This window comes from Ascaphus truei, chromosome 1 (assembly GCF_040206685.1).
Source record: "Ascaphus truei isolate aAscTru1 chromosome 1, aAscTru1.hap1, whole genome shotgun sequence".
NCBI classification, from domain to species: Eukaryota; Metazoa; Chordata; class Amphibia; order Anura; family Ascaphidae; genus Ascaphus; species Ascaphus truei.
Genome location: NC_134483.1, coordinates 541,904,850 through 541,928,096, shown reverse-complemented (window position 1 = coordinate 541,928,096; position 23,247 = coordinate 541,904,850). Strand labels below are relative to the sequence as shown.

At 49.8% G+C, this 23,247-nt stretch overlaps 1 protein-coding gene across 1 annotated transcript; it reads right to left on the bottom strand.

Annotated features, from left to right (window-relative positions):
- Positions 1-937: 937 nt before the first annotated feature.
- Positions 938-23,224, bottom strand: CCT7 (chaperonin containing TCP1 subunit 7). The gene is made up of 12 exons (XM_075573417.1): positions 23,072-23,224; positions 14,742-14,895; positions 12,922-13,028; positions 10,819-10,944; positions 10,179-10,231; positions 8,848-9,019; positions 7,090-7,254; positions 5,190-5,378; positions 4,539-4,636; positions 3,750-3,882; positions 3,394-3,600; positions 938-2,072 (listed from the first exon to the last, which is right to left on the bottom strand). The coding sequence occupies exons 1-12, from the start codon at positions 23,075-23,077 to the stop codon at positions 1,854-1,856; spliced, it is 1,629 nt and encodes a 542-aa protein (XP_075429532.1). The 5' UTR covers positions 23,078-23,224; the 3' UTR covers positions 938-1,853.
- Between the last annotated feature and the right edge of the window lie 23 nt (positions 23,225-23,247).

Sequence of the window (23,247 nt, the reverse complement as noted above, 5' to 3'; positions counted from 1 at the left end):
CCAGTGTTAGGGACTATTTCTACAGATTCAGTTCCGGGAATAGAAGATTTTGTTTTGCCCCATCCCAGTATGTGTATTTCAAGTGTTTTTTGTAAACTAAGCTGTGTATGTCAATTCTGTAAATAAATCACAAATTTATTTTATATCTCTTGCTTTGCTCAAAGGATCCGGGTATTACCCCATGTAAACAAGGAATTACAGAATGTAAACCAGGGGACAGGTGAGGCAGTGGACACTGAGTAGGACCAACTGTGTACATAGCATGGTTTTCCTGTTATATAGCGGGGCCTCTTTCTAAACCTACTGAGCTGGACACTTGTATTGAACATTGAAAGTGCTGCAGCATTGGACATTTCTCCAGTGCCTGCATGTCCCAGGTGGAAGAGAAGTGCTTCTCATTTCTGCCTCAGCAGCTTGCGACTCTGCCAAGGGGTCCGGCTCCCAAACACATCGATGATGCGGCATCTAATGATTTAACTCACAGCCAGCGGTCATAAGTCATTGTTAGTGTAACTAATTTATAGCGTCTGTTCAAACAGAGACTGCAAGAAACAGGAGCGATATCGCCACAGAGCAGGGTCATTTCAGGCTTGTGCATTAGCATGAAATGCGACTTCAATAACCCGAGACGTGCAAGGAAAATCAAGATCTCCGACCAGTTTTACATCTGTATGGTTACTCACGATCTATACCAGGGGCGGCCAACTCATCCTCAAGGGCCACCAACAGGTTTTCAGGATAGCCCTGCTTCAGCACAGGTGGCTCAATGGAAGACTGAGCCATCTGTGCTGAAGCAGGGATAGCCTGAAACCTGACCTGTTGGTGGCCCTTGAGGACTGGAGTTAGCCACCCCATATAAATAGAATACCAGCCTTGATTTCTCTTCAATCTTCACCAGAATGTGAAGTTATATTTCACACTGAAAAAATACCAAACATTCAAGAGACAAACCAGGTTTCAACTTTAATTTGCGTTTCTTGCAACCTATTGTTCACCATCTCGCTGCATGTTTTACACGGGGACAACAAAACAGGAACACCGACTAAAACACAGGAAGTGCATTTCATCATTTATCGTTTGATATCTTTTGTTCAAAGGAAATAAATACAGTAACAAAAACGGCCCCGTTCCTTCAGACTGGTACAAGGTAGTTTGCGAGGGTGACCTAAGGAACACATGGGTTTTAAGTGTAACGTACAGGTGATGCCGTGCTCCGGGCATTGACTATTGTGATACAGATTTCTATAAACCCCTCTCTGCTTCCTCATGGGCAACAAGTGCCATCAAGAAACACATCTCCTGTTCACAACCCATTTTCGCTGCAAATAAAGCTATACTAAGTATGACTGCGCGCTTCTAAATGCAGTAAGACTATGGTACACAGTGCATAGAAACACCGCTAGCTTTCCCCTAATAACTAGTGCTGCTGCCAGCGATTAAACTCCTCCTCTAACAGGCAGGAAGCATTCGGCATGTTCTGAGGCAGCAGGGAAGGCACTACAGAAAAGCGACCTTATTACAGGGGGCGTGCACTGGGGCGTCTGTGTTTAAAGAGAAAGAAAAGCTGGAAGTGCTGAAAGATGGCAATGTACTTTTTTGTGGGGCTAAATAAATGTCTCTGGTCACTCATGCAATGCTGCACTAAAGGACGGGAGGTGATCCTTTACCGGATGTTGTTCCAATGGCTATAACGCCTGCCATGTTATTAACCCAGTGCTGTTGGATGAACCTGTGCTGTTACACGAGTTGAGAGCCGCCCCCGCAGTTCCTCCTTTAACCGTACTGAAGTGAACAAGTGAAATGGGGGTTTCCTTGATGCCCTTTGGCGCTGCGCCTCAGACATTACACGGGTCTCAGTGGTGTCGTGGTCTCCCCCGCCCCCGGCCCGCCGGAGCTGCGTCTACTGTGGAACGTGGGTTCTTGATGGTCTCGTCGACGGACATGATGAGGCAGGCGGCTTCGGAGGCTGCGGTCAGTGCATTGATTCTCACGACAGCCGGCTCCCACACGCAGGCCTCGAAGTTATCAGCTATGTCTTCGTTGTTGATGTCCACTCCATACCATGTCCCACCCTGAAACAGTCCCAACAAGCAGATCGTAAGCGCGTCTGCGTCATTCATTATTGGCAGCGCTGCGCTAACCGCAGAACATATAGTATGCAGCAGGGGCAGCCAAATAGTCCTCATGGACCACCAACAAGTCCTTAGGATATCCCAGCTTCAGCAGAGGTGGTGTAGTCTGCGACTAAGGGATATCCTGAAAACCTGACCTGTTGGCAGCCCTTGAGGACTGCAGTTGGCCACCCCTAATATACAGACATTCGTGAAATTCAGTAAAGATACAGAATAGAAACAGGCCAACATTTCCCCCCCGTCCTCTCGATCGGTCTTGGAAAAGGTCCTGGGACCAAAACCGTTTACACTATAAATAAATGTAAAACGTACTTTAAAGTTTGAGTGCCTGTGTCTGGATACTACGAGACCCGGAGAGCATTCACATTTCAGTTAACCTCTACACTGCTGAATCCAAATGGGCTAGGAAAGTGCAGTCCTTCGGAATGGCTAATTAATGAGCATTTCAAATTCAGCAACTCGTTTTATTAATGCAAAACAAGTCATTAATAACTGAAAATGTTCCAGTCACAACGCCGGAGCAGTAAGCCGCCATTCATGCACTTAAAACTACCCGCAGCCCAGGAGCCACGCAAGGACACCCCCGCTAAGCGTCTGCCAGCACTCGTAGGGGCTGGAGCACAGGAAATAATGCGGGGATCCCATGGGCTCTATATGAATGGAAACCCAAAAATCCGGCTGCGGTGTGAAATAAAGCCAGTTACCGTGAGCACACGTACGTAACACAAGTACATAGCACACATGTAGATGTGTTACAGGTCGTGAAATACACAAAGCAACAGGAATATTTTAAACAAATATTGCTATAGAACGCATGGCACCATGAGGCTCTCTCAGGTGTGGCCAACATAATAAAGGAACCCCACACCTACTGGAACTCTGTTCCATACCTCTACTACCCTTTCAGACATTGCTCCTAAAAAGCGCTAACAAATCTTTACCGCTCCTATTGTGGAGTGTACCAGTAACTAATGTGGATAGAACGAGTGGCTCAGTGGAATAAATTACTGAGAATAACTTCCTATTATATCCTGAGAGAACCCCAAGCAGGCACGGGTTTATTTTTTTAGAAAACAAAATTTTAGGTTCCTGTGTAGAACAAATTCATCCAAGTGACAAAAAGCCATTCTGTAAGTTCTTCCTGTCTGAATTTTCTGGGATTCCTGAAGTACTGTAAAACCTGTCTCTGTCAGTATACCCGTCACTGCTTAAACATATACATTACAAACGCCGCCCCACACTGTGATAATGTGGTACTCACCTGGGCGTGCTTTGCCCTCAGTTTGTTCAGGATGTTGGTGGCATCGAAGCCGGCGTTGTCACAGAGCTGACGAGGGATGATTTCCAGGGCTTTGGCGTAGGCACCGATCAGGAGCTGCTGCTTGCCGGGGATTGTCCGGGAGTAATCCCGAAGGTACTTGGACAGCTCCATTTCAATGGCTCCTCCACCGGCAACAACAGAGTCATTCTACAGAGAGAAACCATTCAACGCCTTACAATAACACAGCCCTGCATGTCAACAGCAATACCCGCAATGTGAATCGCCTGCAAACCGTTACATAATTCGACAAGTGAATAAGAGGAGCCGCCGCTGTACCCGAGACCAGGCTACGATACCTTGATTGCTCGCCGCACGATCATGATAGCGTCGTGCAGGGATCTCTCGGTCTCCTCCATGAACTGCTCAGAGCCTCCTCTCAGTAGGATTGTGCAGGTCTTCCCCTTTGGGCAGCCAGTGAAGAAGTTGTACCTGCAGGGACCAGAGAAGGGACACTGCTCAGCAACGCAAATCTACACATCCAGGGAGAGTGTGAACACTAGCAAGAGATTCAGGGATTGTCCTCGCTTAGCTGCAGTCTGTAAAATAACCGAGCACCTCCTCTGCTCTCCTGTATGAAGAGAAACCGCTCCGTGATGCCACGGCAAATTAGAACCTGGTTTTTATAGAGCGGTCCAATATCAGAGCATTACAATTCCACCCAGACTCAATTCTAAATGACATGAAAGCAATGAAATAATTAACCAATGATTTAAGTGGCACAGCGGAGGCTCAATGGCAGTGCCCAAGATCATTAGGTGCAAGAGCAAGTACCTGCAGGTGTAATCAAACCCAAGATCAGGACCAAAACGGCACCATTGTCTATATAGAGACTGAATACATTGAATAGTATAAAAACAAATGCCACATAATTGTCAGGGAGGAACATGCATTTCTCAGACAGATTGCTGCAGTCTCCAATCACAGGACACCTCAATGCACCAAAATCTGCACTTCATGCTTTCATGGAGGAGCGTATCGGAAAACAAGAGTGCATCTCGTTTCTTCTACGTCTAAGCAGGGTAACTGAACGTGGTATTTATTATAGATGCTTCAATAAGCTCGTGGCTTTTAAGGATAAGTCTCACCTCTCCCCTCCCAGTTGGGTCTCCTCAAAGAGGGCGCATAGACCCAGCACATCATCAGTTAGGGAGTTCACACTGGTCTGAATAGAGCCGCCGCAAGCCTAAAACAGGACAGAAATAAGCAGCGTGAATAGCCCGGCCACTGGTAACATAGGGTCCGAGAGCCCAGTCCCACGCATTACAGGAGGGATAAACATCGCTACATGAAAGGCAGAAAGAAAGACAACCACCGGAAATATCAGGACATTCTGAGGGGATGTGTGCAGAGTTTGTAACTCCCAGAGTTCATATAGTGGGAAAAGGAAAACCATGTATAGATTTCAGGATATGGGTTGCAGTTTTTAGCGGTTGATGTATGCTTATTCACAAATTAAATGTGTAGCTGTTTGGTACACTGAATGCAAACGCTTTATTTCATATTATAAGCATACAGGCAGTCTGCCCCATAAAAATAAATGGTTAGAAAATATATATAAAAAAATAGATACACAAACCAATAATAATAATAATAATAAAGAAGGCATATGGTTGGTTCATGGTGATGTTATCAAATGTGAGGCAATTAGGTTCAGTTCCTCAATACGAATTAATAAAGCTAATTAGAGCAGCCGGAGCTTGGGGCATACGCATGGATTTGCAATGAAGACCTCCTACCATCATAGTCCTCTTCAGGTCCTCCTCAGGGACTCTGCCAGCACAGAACAGGTCTCGGTCAGCAAAGTACTGAGTGGCAACATCCCCAATAGGCAGCTTGGACAGGACCACTTTGGCCCCAGACTTGTGAATCTTCTCCAGCTTGTCGTACAGGATGTTCCACTCGGCGTCTACAATGGCCTGGTAGTCCTGTAACAGAGACACACCACTCACTGCAGCAACATCCCACTTCAAAGCAATACACCGCAAGCCTACCCAACTCAGGGGGTGCTAAAGCCCCATTACACACCATTCACTGCCGGGAGCTTCCTAGGATCACACCACTACCATGTATGCTACAGCTGTCTGGTGGCAGCAATATATTTGGACCGGGCTCCACTTCATGTCCTTGTGACCATGGGCAAGTCCCGACCTCCAAGCTTCAGTTCTATGGGCATGTGCCTGAAACATTCGGTATACAATGCTACGTATATGGGGCATTTCCTTTGGTAAGCTACCAAGCCTAAGGCCTTGGCCATGTTTGGCGCTTGCTCGCTCTCGCTTGCTGCCGCTAGCTCTACCAGGAGCTTTTTGCTGTCCTTACAGAGGAGACAGCAAGCGCTTGGGAGGCGGGTATCACTGTGTGTGTGTCACTGGGGAACGTGTGTGTGTGTGTGTGTGTGCGCGTGCATATTATATAATATTTTAAAAATTAAAAAAAAAAGACATGAGAATAAATTATTTATTAACATTGTGCAACTTTGATAAATATATTCACACGCGCACGCGCACGCATACACACAAAGGCACACACACACGCATACACAAAGGCACACACACACACGCATACACAAAGGCACACACACACATGCATACACAAAGGCACACACACAAAGACACACACACGCATACACAAAGGCACACACGCATACACACGCACACACATACATACACAAAGACACACACACGCATACACAGACACACACATGCATACACAGACACACACATGCATACACAGACACACACACACACACATCGGGGCAGAAGGGGGACAGACGTCAGGAGGCGGGCGGGCGCGTCACTGGCCGGGGGTGGGCCAGTGACGTCGCGGAGCTGGTTTGCCCTCATTGGGCGAACCGCTCACGTGACCGGCCTGTGTCGCCGGCAAGCGGGGGAATTTTAAATTCCCCCAAGACCTGCGCTTCCGCAAGCGCGCGGAAGCGCAGGTGAGCCCCTACTAAAGCCGCTCTAATTGCGGCTGTAGGGGCTCAGTGCTGAGCGGGAGCGCGCGTCAGCACGCTTCCGCAAGCACGCAGCAAACATGTCCGGGGCCTAAGAATGCCAGAGCGGCTCCCTTTGCCGGGGAGAGGTATGAAGGGCCATGCGTGCGAGGAACAGAACCAGGAACAGGAGCATGAAAAGAAATCATTAACAATAGTCAGCTACCGAAAATCTGCTGTATCCTCCTAACTGCAATGTCAGATGCCAAAGGTATGCCAACCACATGACTAGATATCAGCACAATTTATTTGGGATACGTGCACATGTACACAGCCTCTTCATTTTATCCCTTGTTACAAACCTTTATATACAGCAATAAAAACACGTATCAGAAATAAAGAAATGCAACGATTTATTAAAAAGGAGCAATAGGAACAGTGACACACACACACACACACACACACACACACACACACACACACACACACTGCTGGGGCCGAACTTGCCATGTGCTGCAAACATTGCAATCCGATGAATGAGGTCCAATCTTTTACCACGGTGCCTGCTTCTTCATTGTACTGGAACATTTTGGGACTTCGGGAGCTCCCCAGGACCAGCGCACCAGCAGCAGTTAAGTACCCCACCTCAATTACCATTGTTACTGAGTGCGTGTCTCATCCTCTCTCTAACAATCTCTTACCTCCACATTCTTCACTCGGACCTCCGCATTATCCTTCTCTGCTTTCAGCTCCAGCTCAATGTTCAGAAGTGCAATCCTCGGGGACTCGTACTTTTTGGGCTGCATCTCAAAGCCGGCGTAGGAGAAGGTTTTCTTGAAGGCGACTCCGGCCACCAGGCGAGACTCCTGCAGGGAAGAATGAAAGAACCGGCTAGCAGAACTTGTATTTTATAGACTTGGGACCAGGGGTTCCCTCAGAACAGAACCACGCTATTTACAGCACTGGAGACCAAGTGCAGACTAGGAAGAGTTTTACCTCAGTCTCAGATAAGGTTCTTTGAAGCCTAATAACGCCACTAAGTGAGCGAGGTTTAGCAGCCACATTCAGCTACTATTTTGGGCTCATTTTCTTTACACAGTTGAAAGGAGGGGGAAAAACGGAAGAAAAAATAAATACATTTATAAAAAGAAGCTGCAGAGAAACGAAGCAGACACTCACAGAAGTGACATGTTACTGTCTCCCCATTAGGAAATGTGCACAAGGAATGGATTAGGCCTCGGCCATGTTACTTGCTTGCTGGCGGAAGCGCGCTGAGGCGCGCTCCCGCTCAGCACTGAGCCCCTACAGCCGCAATTAGAGCGGCTTTAGTAGGGGCTCACCTGCGCTTACGCGCGCTTGCGGAAGCGCAGGTCTTGGGGGAATTTAAAATTCCCCCGCTTGCCGGCGAGACAGGCCGGTCACGTGAGCGGTTCGCCCAATGAGGGCGAACCAGCTCCGTGACGTCACTGGCCCGCCCCCGGCCAGTGACGCGCCCGCCCTCGGACCGCCCCCTGACGGCTGCTGAGAGCGCTTGCGGTAAGCAACCGCAAGGCCAGGGAAAGCACCCGCTTTCCCTGCGCCTCAGCGCGCCTCAGCACGCCAGCAGGGACCGTGGACTCGGCCTTACTTGGGCGGCAACGCTACTTTCTCTGTGAGATTAAACCAAATCTCTCCGACTACCATGAAAAAACTAAATGGGTCACAATTCCCAAGAACAGCAAATAACTGAAGGAATAAATGAAGAAAAAAACCCAGAAGTTTAGTACAACGTGTGGGGGCAAAGAGACCCGTTGGGCAAAGTCCTGTGCAGCCTAACCATGTGTTAAACAAGGAGACTGCCAGTAAAGCAGCTCTCCTGGGGGCACTTATCTGTAATAGGATTAAAGCACGGGGTCTGCGGAGCGGAAACGCATTCATTTCAGCTCCGGGGAACCCCTGCACCCGGAGATACTTGCCTCGGGATGGGGGGCCGGTAGCAGCTCCGGCTGGGTGGGGCAAACAATGGCAGATTAAATGTCCCGCATCCTGCGAGCTTCCTATCAGCCCACGTGACGCGGGACATTTAAACGGAGCAGGGATACCGGCAGCACCTACAGATGCAAGTACCCAAGGAAGCAGGGGATACTGTATATGAAAGCGGTTCAGCTTCAGAGACCTCCTGCTTCAAACCCACATTAAAAATAAATAAATAAAAACAAAAAAAATACACATGTAATGCCGCTTTAAAAGGGAGTTTTGAACTAGATTATCCCTTCACCTTTAATCTATGTGGTATCTTCCATCAATATGATCAGCACACCACTGTAAAACCAGAAGCGTGGCTTACAGCAGGCACATGAATCGGCAAGCAGTGCGAGCGTTCACCACGTGTCAGCGGCAGCTACTGTCACGATATGCTACTCTAGTCTGACATACACGCACAAGGCATGGCTGATCTGTGAGTCCCCCCCCCCGCTCACCTCCAGCGCTCCACCCTGGACCTTCTTGATCCCGATCATTTTGAGCTGAAGCAGATCATCCAGCATGCAGACTGCGTCCACCACCATGTTAGCAAAGAAGTCTTTCTTCAGCGCGATCAGCTTGGAGCTCAGGGCGGTGGCTGCACATTTCTCCAGCAGACTCCGCTGCTCACTAGACAGGAAACAATTCGCGTTTAGTTCCAAGAGTTCATTTCCCCAAGGCCTTGTACACAGTAGGTGCGCGTGACGTCAGGCGCGCCTGTCGGACAATCGATCTGAGATCCACAGCGACGGGGAGGCGTCACGTGAGTGGTTCGGCCTCATTGGCTGAACTGCGCATGTGACACGACAGTCGCGCCACAAAAATAGGCCGCACCAGCGCCTTACAGGCTTGTGTGCGGCACGCGCGCGCAGTGCTAACCAAGGAACAACTCATCCACTAGCCGTGTAGCTCTTGTTGTAAATAACCAGTCTTTTGGAGAGGTGCGATTTTGCACCATTATTCTGTGTTAATGCTCAGAAAATTGCGCAAACTCACACCCCAAACATTCGCAGTTACAGAAGCCGACGGCAGTTTTTCCTATTTCAGCATAAATGAACGATCACAGTATTATTTAAGTTTCACCAGTCGTAGAACCCGTGAAATACTGCTAACAGGACACATTTTCCAACGGTTCGGGGTGTTTTGGGAGAAGTCTGCCATATTCATGGCATGGAATAATCTAATCCCTGTAACCCCCAGTGTACCACGCTGCGGAATATGTCGGCGCGTCCCAAAACACAGCGATAATCCCACGCGTTCATTAGTAGAACTATTTGTGTTTCACTAAATCGTCTCATTTTATTTTTGAAGTCTGGAATTTGGGATTCTTTTTACCTATTAAATATTTGCCCTATAACAAGAGGATCGGTTCCTTGGCCCAGAGCTCCCAGCACAAGCAGTACCTGCTAGTACTGACCCGTGGCACATTGCATGTCTAAGACATGCCAGAACGGATGGTCATACACTGAAGCCGACGGGAGGAAAGCTGGGGGACCGAAAGCCTTTAGTGCAGGAGTGGCCCACTCCAGTCCTCAAGGGCCACCAACTGCTCAGGTCCAGGATATCCCTGCTTCAGCACAGGCGCCACAATCACTGGATCAGTCGAAGACTGAGCCACCTGTGCTGAAGCAGCGATATCCTGAATACCCGGCCTGTTGGTGGCCCTTGAGGTCTGGAGTTGGCTGCCCCTGCCTTAGTGGATAAGTGTTAAGGAGCATACCAGGCACGGTAATGGTCCTTTCTATGCCTCAGCCTGACCAATGACTACTTATAAGAGAAGCAATCTTACTTTTTGTCCTCTTTCTTCACAGTGACTGCAATTTCTTTTATCTTACTGACTGCCTGTTAATGGAGAAAGAAGAGTCAATATTTCCCACATATGTTCAAGCACATACCAGACACATTAATACAAATCTACCCGCACTTACACACAGACTATCTTGTTCGAGATGGCTGCATGACATACATGAATAATCAGCTGAACACATCCATCGCACCACTAGACTTATGAGTGCAGTTATAATTCAGATCTTTAAAGATTTCCTAGGCCTCCTCGCCAAATTAAACGGGAATCCGCCTTCATAGACAATGTTTTCATCGCCACATAAAATATCTTATTCACCTTTCAACCACAAAAACAAAAATGGTGACATCTTTCCCTGCTGGTTGATCAATATGTACACGCATAATGCAGTCATGTTCCATACACCAGTACCTCTACGCAGCCATACAACGGCTGTATGGGAGTAGCATATGATTTACTCACAAAGATTGAGGCTCTGTGTATTAAACGGTTATGCCTCAGGACATAGTGATTAAAGCCAGCGGGAAAACTGCCCCATGTGAATAAATCTTGGGACACGCGCCAGGCTGTGAAGCTGCAGCGCAGGATGGCAGTGTGTTATTGCTCGGCACAGCCGCAGCCTTACCAGATGGGTGGCGGTACGGAAAGCCCGGATGATGATCTGAGGATGCAGCCCTTCCTCCACGTAGGACTTCACCTGTTTCAGGAACTCCGCAGCAAGCAGAGTCACAGAGGTGGTGCCGTCTCCCACCTGGAAAACAGCGGCACACGGCTTCAGCAAGAATAGAACTCCAATTCAGGCAGCGTTTCCCATCTCATGAAAGCTGCAGTTCTAACCACGGGGTTTTTCCTTATTATGGGACCGTGGGAGCTGAAGCGCGCTTATATCAGCTTCAGGTACCATCCACATCCCGAGACACCTCCGTAGGTGCTACTGTTTCTTCATATGGTTCATATTGTTCACCCAGCAGCACCCACAGAGGTATCTCAGAACGCAGGGGGTCCCCAGAGGTGAAATGAACCCGTGCTGGTTCTGGAAACATCCCACCCCTCCCCCCACTCACCCTCTGATTCCCACCTAGGTGAAGCATTTGATTTTTTGGGAAGATGGAAGGCTGCTTTCACATTACTGTCCTGTCCATGCAGCAGAATTGATCTACGCGCCCAATCTCCTGCTTTCATGCGGTACTTAAACTGAATGTGTAACCCTGGGTTATCTAGGCTTCCGTCCCATGTGGAGTCGCCTCAAATCATTAGGTTATTGCATTAACTCTTTTGCTGCCAGAGGGCAAATGCTTTGTGGACCTTTCTGGCAGTGAATGGGTTTAGAAGATTACACCTTTCGGAGCTTATCCAACACCTTGTACAAAGGAGTAGAACAATGTCGCACAAAAGGTCGTTAAATCTGCACTTAAATATCATTACGTAATCCGTTACTCTCTCTCAATATACACATTTTACCACATAGCTCGTATTAACAGCCCTTTACTACAGCTCAAGAACATTACGTTTTTTTTTTATTTCCCTTAACGAACCCATTAAATGAGAAAGCCCTACTTTGTTAACTCAAACATTTAAAACAGATATTTAAAAAAGCCATAAACATGGATCACGTGTTAGAACAGAAACATCTCTAAAAAAACAGTAATGATAATGAGAAATAAATGTGTGTCCCCCACGCTGTTATTCTATGGATCCGATTACCAGACAATACCTGAATAATAATAATAGCATGTTCTTGTATAGCGCTGCTAGTTTTACGTAGCGCTTTACAGATATATTTTGCAGGCACAGGTCCCTGCACAGGTGAGCTCACAATCTGTGTTTTTGGTGCCCGAGGCACAGGGAGATAAAGTGACTTGTCCAAGGTCACAAGCAGCGGACACCGGGAATTGAACCAGGTTCCCCCGCTGAGCCGCTCCTTCAGAATAAAACTGAAAGCACTAAGCAAAATAAAACCAAACAGGTCACTGGGGCGCGTGACCCAAGGCCTGGGACATAGTACCGTAGGCCGTGCTGAGCAGATGCACTTACCCCCTGCATCTGTCATCAGCGCGGCTTTAGCAGCTGCTTCCGCATGCGTGCGGAGGCTGAGAAATTCTGAGCAGACAGGCAAATTTTAAATTTGCCACTCAGGGAAGCGGAGGAGCGGTCACGTGACCGCTCACATCCAATGGGATGGAGAGACTAGCCCCGCCCCCAAAGCGCGCTCACTGCCAGGACACAAAAAAGCTCCAGTTTGAGCAGGCGAGACAGAGCAGGAGCGTGGATCAGCGCGGCCCGAGGCCCAACAAGCGAGACACAATGTTACAGCTCTGTGCTGGTCAGTATGACCCGTAAGATAAAATACCTCCTTAAATATAACGCCCTATAGCCAGAAAACGTTCTCCATAGTTCCCGAGCGCCATCCTCTAGTACAGCATAATTCGGCATCACGTAATTTTCCACTTGACGCCACGGCGTCCTGGCGACATGTTGCCATAAGCCGCCGGAGAGCAGGTAAAAGGCCGTTACAGATGTCTCACGCTGCTCCGGCATTTTATTTAAATGTTGCGGGGAAGAGCGCGGGGTCTCTGTAAGCGCTGCTCCACCCATCCCCCCCCCAGAGAATATTGCGCCCCCTGCTCCGGTATCCCAAAGGAAAGGCTGCAGTAACAGCACTATTTGTTCATGCTGTTCCTCAGAAAGCTGTAGGCTCCTGGTTTGAGGTGTTCAAGGCTCATCTTACCTCTGCATCCTGAGACTTGGCGATGTCCACCAGGGTCTTTGCCGCAGGATGCACTACGTCCAGGAGTTTCAAGATGGTGGCGCCATCGTTTGAGATGGTGGCTTTTCCTGGGGGAACACATGAAGTAGATAAAAGGTCTTCCTCCCCGAGCCATGTTTAGCTTAAAAATACGGACTGAACTTTGATTCTCTTCTTGGTAAAATTAACTTTTCCAGGACCTTGCGCACTATAATGTGTTGATAAAATGGTCAATGCGTTCAGCATATAATACAACTGGTCATATGATGCTGCATGACCCATAATGCCTTTTGCATAGCCATAGCCATTATGAACCAGAAGATCAGTTAATCATGGCTAGTGACTTTCATGGAACCATAGAGCAGGGGCGCTCAGCTCAAATCCTGCTCAGCACAGGTGGCTCAGTTAAAGAGCCTCTGATGAGCCACCTGTGCTGAAGCTGGGATATCCTGAAAACCTGACCTGTTGGTGGGGGGGGAGGGGGGGGTGTTTGGGGGGGAAGGACCCAACAAGTCTGCATTGTATCCCAGGAAATACATCTCAATGTAGCTCTTAAAGCTGCAGACCAAGCAATGTCCTACATGTGTTTTTAAATAAATCAGTTCTGTACTATGAGAAAATACTTGTAGCATTTGTTTTTTAAGCAACTCTGAATGACATTTTTAATATATTATAATGTAACCAGCATTTGTGTCTATAGCAACCATTTACAAAGTCACATCCCCTTCCCCTTCTGAAACAGGCTCTGACAGGCCCCTTTTTGAGCCCTTCCCTCTCTAGCAGAGCACTGATTGTATCTAGTGACTGACTGGTCACATGATCTTCCCCACAGAACTTTGCATCTTTGGGCCTCTTCTGCTGCACTGACAGCCATTTAGTGAACCCACGAGCAGAATCTTCGCTGATCGATCACAAGAGAACGGATCGATCGGCAGCTTCGCTAATCACTTATTGTGTGATTGTACTGATGCACATATTAAAGGGGGGGGGGAACCCAGCAGCTTGGACAGCTGCTTTACGGTGAACTATTTGTAACTAAATATATTGGTGGTGGTAGCAATGCGAGTGACAAAGTAAAACCAATCGCCTGCCTAAAAGGGGAGTTCTGGTGAGTTCCCAGTAGCAGTTTTCTGCCTACTTAAAAAGGCAGCAATACTGCCTTCCCTCTCATGTTTATATGTAAAGCGCGTGACGATGTGTGCATTCTTACCTAAGCAGGCAATCGTTTGGTTCTCCTGTTATAAATCTGTAAAAATCCTGATCGTGTGCCTAACTGAATGGCCGCCTTTTAGTTTTCATCAATCATTCAGGTCAGTGTAACTCAGCAGCTACAATGTATCCTGATATTACTAAGGTAACCGTATCTATTGTTAAAGTTTGCAGCTCAAGCTGCTGGGAATATTGGCGGCAATATAACAAACAGGAAAGTGTGACAAAGATCTTACACTGCTGGGGAGGTGGGCTAAACCCGCTATAGAAATAAAAGGATGCTCATATTAAAACTCATTAAAAATGGCATTAAGAGTTGAGTTTAAAAAAGAGAAGTCACCATTATCTAATACAACAGAATGGTGTTTTTACCCCATAAGACGCCACACATTTTGCTCCTTTAACCCCCTCACTGCTTCACTACAACCCTTCTTGCCGTATGTTGGAGAAGATACAGGCAATACACATTGCCCACAATGAATGCTCATTCCATGCAAACTGGGGGTAAATGTTTAAAAAATACCATGTGCCCCAGAGCAGGGAGTATCCCGTACAAAGCATGTCTGCAGCCGAGAACAGCGCCACTTACTCACCTCTGTCATCAACAATCAGCTTATCCATGCCCCGCGGGCCCAGGGTCGTACGCACGGCCTCAGCAACCACCTGGCAGGCGTTGATGTTGCTCATGAGTTGAGGGACCCCCTGTGAGGTGTCGGTGCCCTCTTTCAGCAGGATAACTGGTGTGGGCTGCAAAAGAGAAGACTAGTAAGCAATGGAGATCCTGTAACCCACCATCTTACCAACAGAGGCAATGAAACAATACCCGCACATGCTGTCCAGGGGTAGGAAGGCCAATGAATCAAGAAGCTACTGCCCCAGTCCAACATATTTGAGGATTTTGCAGCCACTCCTTGAACTGTGCCTCTTTGTACAAAGCACGACGTACGAGGAGTGTCACATCTCCCTGGGGATGCCAGAGGGACCATTACATACACACTGGTGTTATCCTACCACAATTCAGTTGTTTCTCTTTGTAAGTATTTATCTGCCACTTTCTGTACTTCCAGTGTATATATATATGTCCCTCCTGTCTCCCTTATAAAATCCTCCCCAGGTTGGGACGCGCTTTTTAACCTTTTTTTCCCCCGTCGGCTGTTCCGCTTTACAAAGTAAAAAGTGACCCCGCTACACCAAATGAAGTCACCGGTGACAGTCCTACGCGGACATTAGACGATAAACTCAGGCTGCCGTTCGCATGTGTGATTGCTACAATTTGCCATCTGAATTGTTCTTCCCCTAGTTAGGACCATAAATGGAAATATGTTGGTTACAGGTAGTCCTCGCTATCCAACGTTTTACTTTACAACGAATGGCATTTCCAACACTTTACAATGCAACCATAAGGGCCGTTATCCGACGCCTGAATGCGTTATCCAACGCTCACCGCCACTGATTAACATGGGACTCACTTTACAACGAACAAAAATTAGACAGCACGCAAAAGGGTAAATGGAATAGTAGGTGCAATGTGGAACAAGGAGGACCCCAATTCCTCCCAAGTAACAATATAAAAAAACAATTGTTCCCAGCACACAAAAAAGAAAAGGAGGGGAGCAGTGAACCAAAAAGGGTTTAATGAACACAACACAAAGTGAATGAAAAACACAATGCAACAACAAGGGAGGGATGGGTAATGAACAAACGTAAAAGAAGTACAGGGGAAGGGGGGGCGGCAACGGTTCGGGGTCTAAACCCCTTCTTCAGGCCCGTTCCCAAAAGATAAGCTGTATCAAATGGTACTTCCCTCTGCCCTGTACCAAACTCCCCAAAATACACCATAAAAAGGAGCAACGATTCATGAAGTATCCACACAAGGAATAACACAAGTCCAAAGTACAAGAGTCCTCAGGTAACCCTGTAGAGAAGCAGCAATCAGCCCTGGAAGCTACATATAAGGCAAAAGAGCCTGGTGCAGTGGGTATATCAGAAATCAATGGCCAACAGCAATGGCATAAAATGCTAGAGAAAATGTAGCTGTACAGACCAATCCTATAATATATTGGCGAAAGTTTCCCAAGTTATTACTCCTGTTCCCCAGGCGCTGTGATCCTGTAGAGATCCAGCAACCAGTCCAGAAAGCTACATATGGAGCAAAGAAACCTAAGTACAAAGGGTATACTAGTGGTTAATGGCCAACAGCATAAAATGCTCAGGGAAAATGTAGCTATACAGACCAATCTAGCAGTGTGCGGTGAGAGTGTCCTGTGGTGTTTCGCCTGCTCCAACACCCAGGCTCAATCTTGGCTTTTGCTGTGTAACTCGTGTCTAAGGCCTCGGTCCCGCTGCGCTCGTTGGCGCGGGCGGCCATGTCGCGAGTTCCCCACCAGCAGGGGAATCCCCACCGAGCCGGTCCCGGTCCCCCCTGCCGGCACAACGCACTACACGCTGTGGCGCGTCAGCCGCTAGGAGACACAAGAGAATGGTGTTTCCTAGCGTTGACGCGTCACGTGGTGTGGCTGTGAGCCAATGGGGAGGGGAGGCTGCGGGAGGAGGAGAGGCTTCGGGGAGCGGGGAGGAGTGTATGAGTGTGCCTGAGTGCGTTAGTGCCTGTCTGTGTGTGTGTGCCTGAGTGCGTGAGTGCCTGCCTCTGTCTGTCTGTCTGTGTGTGCGCGCGTGTGTATGAGTGCCTGCGTGTGTGCGCGCGCGCGTGTGTGTATGAGTGCCTGCGTGTTGCTCATTACTTACCTTCTCCAGACCGAGCCGTGGAGGGAGGGGGGGGGGGGGAAGAGTAGCGGGTCCCTCCGCTCAAGCCACGCCCCCCCTCCCTGTCAAGCCTCCACCTCCCGCTCCCTACAGACCGCATATCACGGTCTGTGTATGTCAGCGCACCGCCTGTATGCAGTGCGGGCGCGCTGACTCTGGGAGCGGGGCCTTAGCCTAAGTCTTACCCCGGTTGTGGATCACTGCCTTTATTAATAATAATAAACTTTATTTCATACAGTATAGCTCTTTTCTCCTAATGGGACTCAGCGCATCACAATGACAGCATAGTGCACGGTATGCAGCATATAGCAATGTTACAGACACAGTCTCTGTCCCGTGGAGCTTACAACATGTTTTTGGTGCCTGAGGCACAGGGAGATAAAGTGACTTGTTCAAGGAGCTGACACCGGGAATTGAACCAGGTTCCCCTGATGCAAAGTCAGTGTCATTGTTATCAGTCAGTGTTTCTTTCTCACTGAGCCGCTCCTTCCTGTTAGATAACATAACGGTTAGAGGAGTTTCCAAATCCAAGTGCTGTACATAAAGCACTTTCTCAGGACAATAGCATGAGCGCAGATATAACTTGCCATTTTCCCCAAGCGTTAAAAAATAAGCACATTATTTTAAGCAATAGGGTGACGGTTCAATAAAGCGGCAAGACATATCCCGCCAGGCGCTAACCAGAGTTCAGGGCCTGTTCTTAGCAGCGATTTATACGACTTAACCAACATGCGAAGAACCAAATCAAACAATAGAAGAATGTTCATCCCAAGCAATAAGTGGGATGGCAATGAAACGGCTCCATCAGCCCTATACAATACCCAAATTCCCGCACGGTAGATACACACACACACACACACACACACACACAATGTACAAAGATGAACAGACCCAGACAAGCCCAAGTGGGTACCGCAGTTATTTTGTATAAAAGCTCTCAGCATATATATGGTATGTGACAGAATAAGCACGCCAAGGAAAGTGCAGGTGTACTCGTACAAGGATAGGAGTTTGGAATAGTAGGCGGGGGTGGGGTAACCTTTCTCCTGAAGCGCACACAAAGCATTAAGGATGGAAACATGCAGTGGGTACATGTATGAGTGGGATATGGCCAAGTGTCTCACATCAACAAGGTATTCCCACTGCACGTGGGATTCTGCTTTACATTCACAGCATGGGAAGCTCTTCTTGTACTGGTTATTTCCCTTTATAAATGGGGAAGGGCAGGGCTGCAGGGGCCCGAGGTGGGGGGGGGGGGGGGGGGGGTGTATGTGTGTGTTCACAAGTGGGGTCAGTATTTGCTGTACACAGGATGGTGGAGGCGTTTTGTCCCTTCTCGCACACCATGAACTTTAGTGTCACTTTATAACGCAAACATTTGAATTGTTTTCTATAAGGGGGTAACCCCAATAAAAGGTATAAAGGAGCCAGCCATGTGTTCCCATCCTGCTGACCCCAAGGACCTTGGGAGAGGGGGGGATTTAGGGTGACAGGACACACCCGGGGGGGGGGGGGGGGGGGGGGGGGGGACTGCTCCTTGTGAGTCTCAGAACAGAGACGGGGCAGTGCGGTGTTATAGCACTTAGAGTGTCAGCTCTCCGGGGCAGGGATTCCTATGCTGTGTGTTGCAGTTAGTGTCAGCTCTCCGGGGCAGGGATTCCTATGCTGTGTGTGTGTTGCAGTATGAGTGTCAGCTCTCCGGGGCAGGGATTCCTATGCTGTGTGTGTGTGTTGCAGTATGAGTGTCAGCTCTCCGGGGCAGGGATTCCTATGCTGTGTGTGTTGCAGTTAGAGTGTCAGCTCTCCGGGGCAGGGATTCCTATGCTGTGTGTGTGTGTTGCAGTATGAGTGTCAGCTCTCCGGGGCAGGGATTCCTATGCTGTGTGTGTTGCAGTTAGAGTGTCAGCTCTCCGGGGCAGGGATTCCTATGCTGTGTGTGTGTGTTGCAGTTAGAGTATCAGCTCTCCGGGGCAGGGATTCCTATGCTGTGTGTGTTGCAGTATGAGTGTCAGCTCTCCGGGGCAGGGATTCCTATGCTGTGTGTGTGTGTTGCAGTTAGAGTGTCAGCTCTCCGGGGCAGGGATTCCTATGCTGTGTGTTGCAGTTAGTGTCAGCTCTCCGGGGCAGGGATTCCTATGCTGTGTGTGTGTTGCAGTATGAGTGTCAGCTCTCCGGGGCAGGGATTCCTATGCTGTGTGTGTGTGTTGCAGTATGAGTGTCAGCTCTCCGGGGCAGGGATTCCTATGCTGTGTGTGTTGCAGTTAGAGTGTCAGCTCTCCGGGGCAGGGATTCCTATGCTGTGTGTGTGTGTTGCAGTTAGAGTATCAGCTCTCCGGGGCAGGGATTCCTATGCTGTGTGTGTTGCAGTATGAGTGTCAGCTCTCCGGGGCAGGGATTCCTATGCTGTGTGTGTGTGTTGCAGTTAGAGTGTCAGCTCTCCGGGGCAGGGATTCCTATGCTGTGTGTGATGCAGTATGAGTGTCAGCTCTCCGGGGCAGGGATTCCTATGCTGTGTGTGTGTTGCAGTATGAGTGTCAGCTCTCCGGGGCAGGGATTCCTATGCTGCGTGTGTTGCAGTATGAGTGTCAGCTCTCCGGGGCAGGGATTCCTATGCTGCGTGTGTTGCAGTTAGAGTGTCAGCTCTCCGGGGCAGGGATTCCTATGCTGTGTGTGTGTTGCAGTATGAGTGTCAGCTCTCCGGGGCAGGGATTCCTATGCTGCGTGTGTGTTGCAGTATGAGTGTCAGCTCTCCGGGGCAGGGATTCCTATGCTGTGTGTTGCAGTTAGAGTGTCAGCTCTCCGGGGCAGGGATTCCTATGCTGTGTGTGTGTTGCAGTATGAGTATCAGCTCTCCGGGGCAGGGATTCCTATGCTGCGTGTGTGTTGCAGTATGAGTGTCAGCTCTCCGGGGCAGGGATTCCTATGCTGTGTGTGTGTTGCAGTATGAGTGTCAGCTCTCCGGGGCAGGGATTCCTATGCTGTGTGTGTTGCAGTATGAGTGTCAGCTCTCCGGGGCAGGGATTCCTATGCTGTGTGTGTGTTGCAGTATGAGTGTCAGCTCTCCGGGGCAGGGATTCCTATGCTGTGTGTGTTGCAGTATGAGTGTCAGCTCTCCGGGGCAGGGATTCCTATGCTGCGTGTGTGATGCAGTATGAGTGTCAGCTCTCCGGGGCAGGGATTCCTATGCTGTGTGTGTTGCAGTTAGAGTGTCAGCTCTCCGGGGCAGGGATTCCTATGCTGTGTGTTGCAGTTAGAGTGTCAGCTCTCCGGGGCAGGGATTCCTATGCTGTGTGTGTGTGTGTGTTGCAGTATGAGTGTCAGCTCTCCGGGGCAGGGATTCCTATGCTGCGTGTGTGATGCAGTATGAGTGTCAGCTCTCCGGGGCAGGGATTCCTATGCTGTGTGTGTTGCAGTTAGAGTGTCAGCTCTCCAGGGAAGGGATTCCTATGCTGTGCGTGTTGCAGTATGAGTGTCAGCTCTCCGGGGAAGGGATTCCTATGCTGTGTGTTGCTGTTTTAGAGTGTCAGCTCTCCGGGGCAGGGATTCCTATGCTGTGTGTGTGTGTTGCAGTATGAGTGTCAGCTCTCCGGGGCAGGGATTCCTATGCTGCGTGTGTGTTGCAGTATGAGTGTCAGCTCTCCGGGGCAGGGATTCCTATGCTGTGTGTGTTGCAGTATGAGTGTCAGCTCTCCGGGGCAGGGATTCCTATGCCGTGTGTGTGTTGCAGTATGAGTGTCAGCTCTCCGGGGCAGGGATTCCTATGCTGCGTGTGTGTTGCAGTATTAGTGTCAGCTCTCCGGGGCAGGGATTCCTATGCTGCGTGTGTGATGCAGTATGAGTGTCAGCTCTCCGGGGCAGGGTTCCCTATGCTGTGTGTGTGTTGCAGTTAGAGTGTCAGCTCTCCGGGACAGGGATTCCTATGCTGTGTGTGTTGCAGTTAGAGTGTCAGCTCTCCGGGGCAGGGATTCCTATGCTGTGTGTGTTGCAGTTAGAGTGTCAGCTCTCCGGGGCAGGGATTCCTATGCTGACTGTGTTGCAGTTAGAGTGTCAGCTCTCCGGGGCAGGGATTCCTATGCTGTGTGTTGCAGTATGAGTGTCAGCTCTCCGGGGCAGGGATTCCTATGCTGTGTGTTGCAGTTAGAGTGTCAGCTCTCCGGGGCAGGGATTCCTATGCTGTGTGTGTGTTGCAGTATGAGTGTCAGCTCTCCGGGGCAGGGATTCCTATGCTGCGTGTGTGTTGCAGTTAGAGTATCAGCTCTCCGGGGCAGGGATTCCTATGCTGCGTGTGTGTTGCAGTATGAGTGTCAGCTCTCCGGGGCAGGGATTCCTATGCTGTGTGTGTGTTGCAGTATGAGTGTCAGCTCTCCGGGGCAGGGATTCCTATGCTGTGTGTGTGTGTTGCAGTTGGAGTGTCAGCTCTCCGGGGCAGGGATTCCTATGCTGTGTGTGTGTGTGTTGCAGTTAGAGTGTCAGCTCTCCAGGGCAGGGATTCCTATGCTGTGTGTTGCAGTTGGAGTGTCAGCTCTCCGGGGCAGGGATTCCTATGCTGTGTGTTGCAGTTAGAGTGTCAGCTCTCCGGGGCAGGGATTCCTATGCTGTGTGTGTGTGTGTTGCAGTTAGAGTGTCAGCTCTCCGGGGCAGGGATTCCTATGCTGTGTGTGTGTGTTGCAGTATGAGTGTCAGCTCTCCGGGGCAGGGATTCCTATGCTGTGTGTGTGTGTGTTGCAGTTAGAGTGTCAGCTCTCCGGGGAAGGGATTCCTATGCTGCGTGTGTGTGTTGCAGTATGAGTGTCAGCTCTCCGGGGCAGGGATTCCTATGCTGTGTGTGTGTTGCAGTATGAGTGTCAGCTCTCCGGGGCAGGGATTCCTATGCTGTGTGTGTTGCAGTATGAGTGTCAGCTCTCCGGGGCAGGGATTCCTATGCTGTGTGTGTGTTGCAGTTGGAGTGTCAGCTCTCCGGGGCAGGGATTCCTATGCTGTGTGTGTGTGTTGCAGTATGAGTGTCAGCTCTCCGGGGCAGGGATTCCTATGCTGTGTGTGTTGCAGTTGGAGTGTCAGCTCTCCGGGGCAGGGATTCCTATGCTGTGTGTGTGTGTTGCAGTTAGAGTGTCAGCTCTCCGGGGCAGGGATTCCTATGCTGTGTGTGTGTGTTGCAGTTAGAGTGTCAGCTCTCCGGGGCAGGGATTCCTATGCTGTGTGTGTTGCAGTTAGAGTGTCAGCTCTCCGGGGCAGGGATTCCTATGCTGTGTGTGTTGCAGTTAGAGTGTCAGCTCTCCGGGGCAGGGATTCCTATGCTGTGTGTGTGTGTTGCAGTTAGAGTGTCAGCTCTCCGGGGCAGGGATTCCTATGCTGTGTGTGTTGCAGTATGAGTGTCAGCTCTCCGGGGCAGGGATTCCTATGCTGTGTGTGTTGCAGTATGAGTGTCAGCTCTCCGGGGCAGGGATTCCTATGCTGTGTGTGTTGCAGTTAGAGTGTCAGCTCTCCGGGGCAGGGATTCCTATGCTGTGTGTGTGTTGCAGTATGAGTGTCAGCTCTCCGGGGCAGGGATTCCTATGCTGTGTGTGTGTGTCTTGCAGTTAGAGTGTCAGCTCTCCGGGGCAGGGATTCCTATGCTGTGTGTGTGTTGCAGTTAGAGTGTCAGCTCTCCGGGGCAGGGATTCCTATACTGTGTGTGTGTTGCAGTTAGAGTGTCAGCTCTCCGGGGCAGGGATTCCTATGCTGTGTGTGTGTTGCAGTTAGAGTGTCAGCTCTCCGGGGCAGGGATTCCTATGCTGTGTATCACTCCCCGCACCCCATTACCGCTCCTGTACAGCACCGCGCACACCCTACAAGTACAGATATACATATATAACATGCATGGCCATACAGGCCTGCGCGTGCCAGGCGGTGACCCTGTCATAGCGCGGCCCCGTTATAAGGACAGGTACCCGGGCTGGGACAGAGCGGGCCGCGGCCTGGGTGGGAGGCGGGTATAATCATTGCCAGGCCCGGCCACACATGTCCGCCCCCCTCCACTCCCGGCGTGCGGCCGGATCCACGCCATACCGGGCGGGACGGAGAGCGGAGAATCCGGGGGCCCGGCCACAGCCCGCTTGGTGACCCCGCGGGGCAGCGGCGGGGAGGATGGCGACGGATGGAAGAGGAACGAGCGCTCACTCACCATCATCTTGGCGTCTCTTCCTTTTCGAGCCGGCAGCTACTCCCACAATGCACCGCGGCGAACCTTCCGGAACGTTCCCGGCTGAGCTCAACTACTAAACGGCCAACTGCCAGTGGGCGCGGCTACAGCGCGGATACCATAGAGATACTACTACTGGGTCGCGCGCTGCGGCTGAA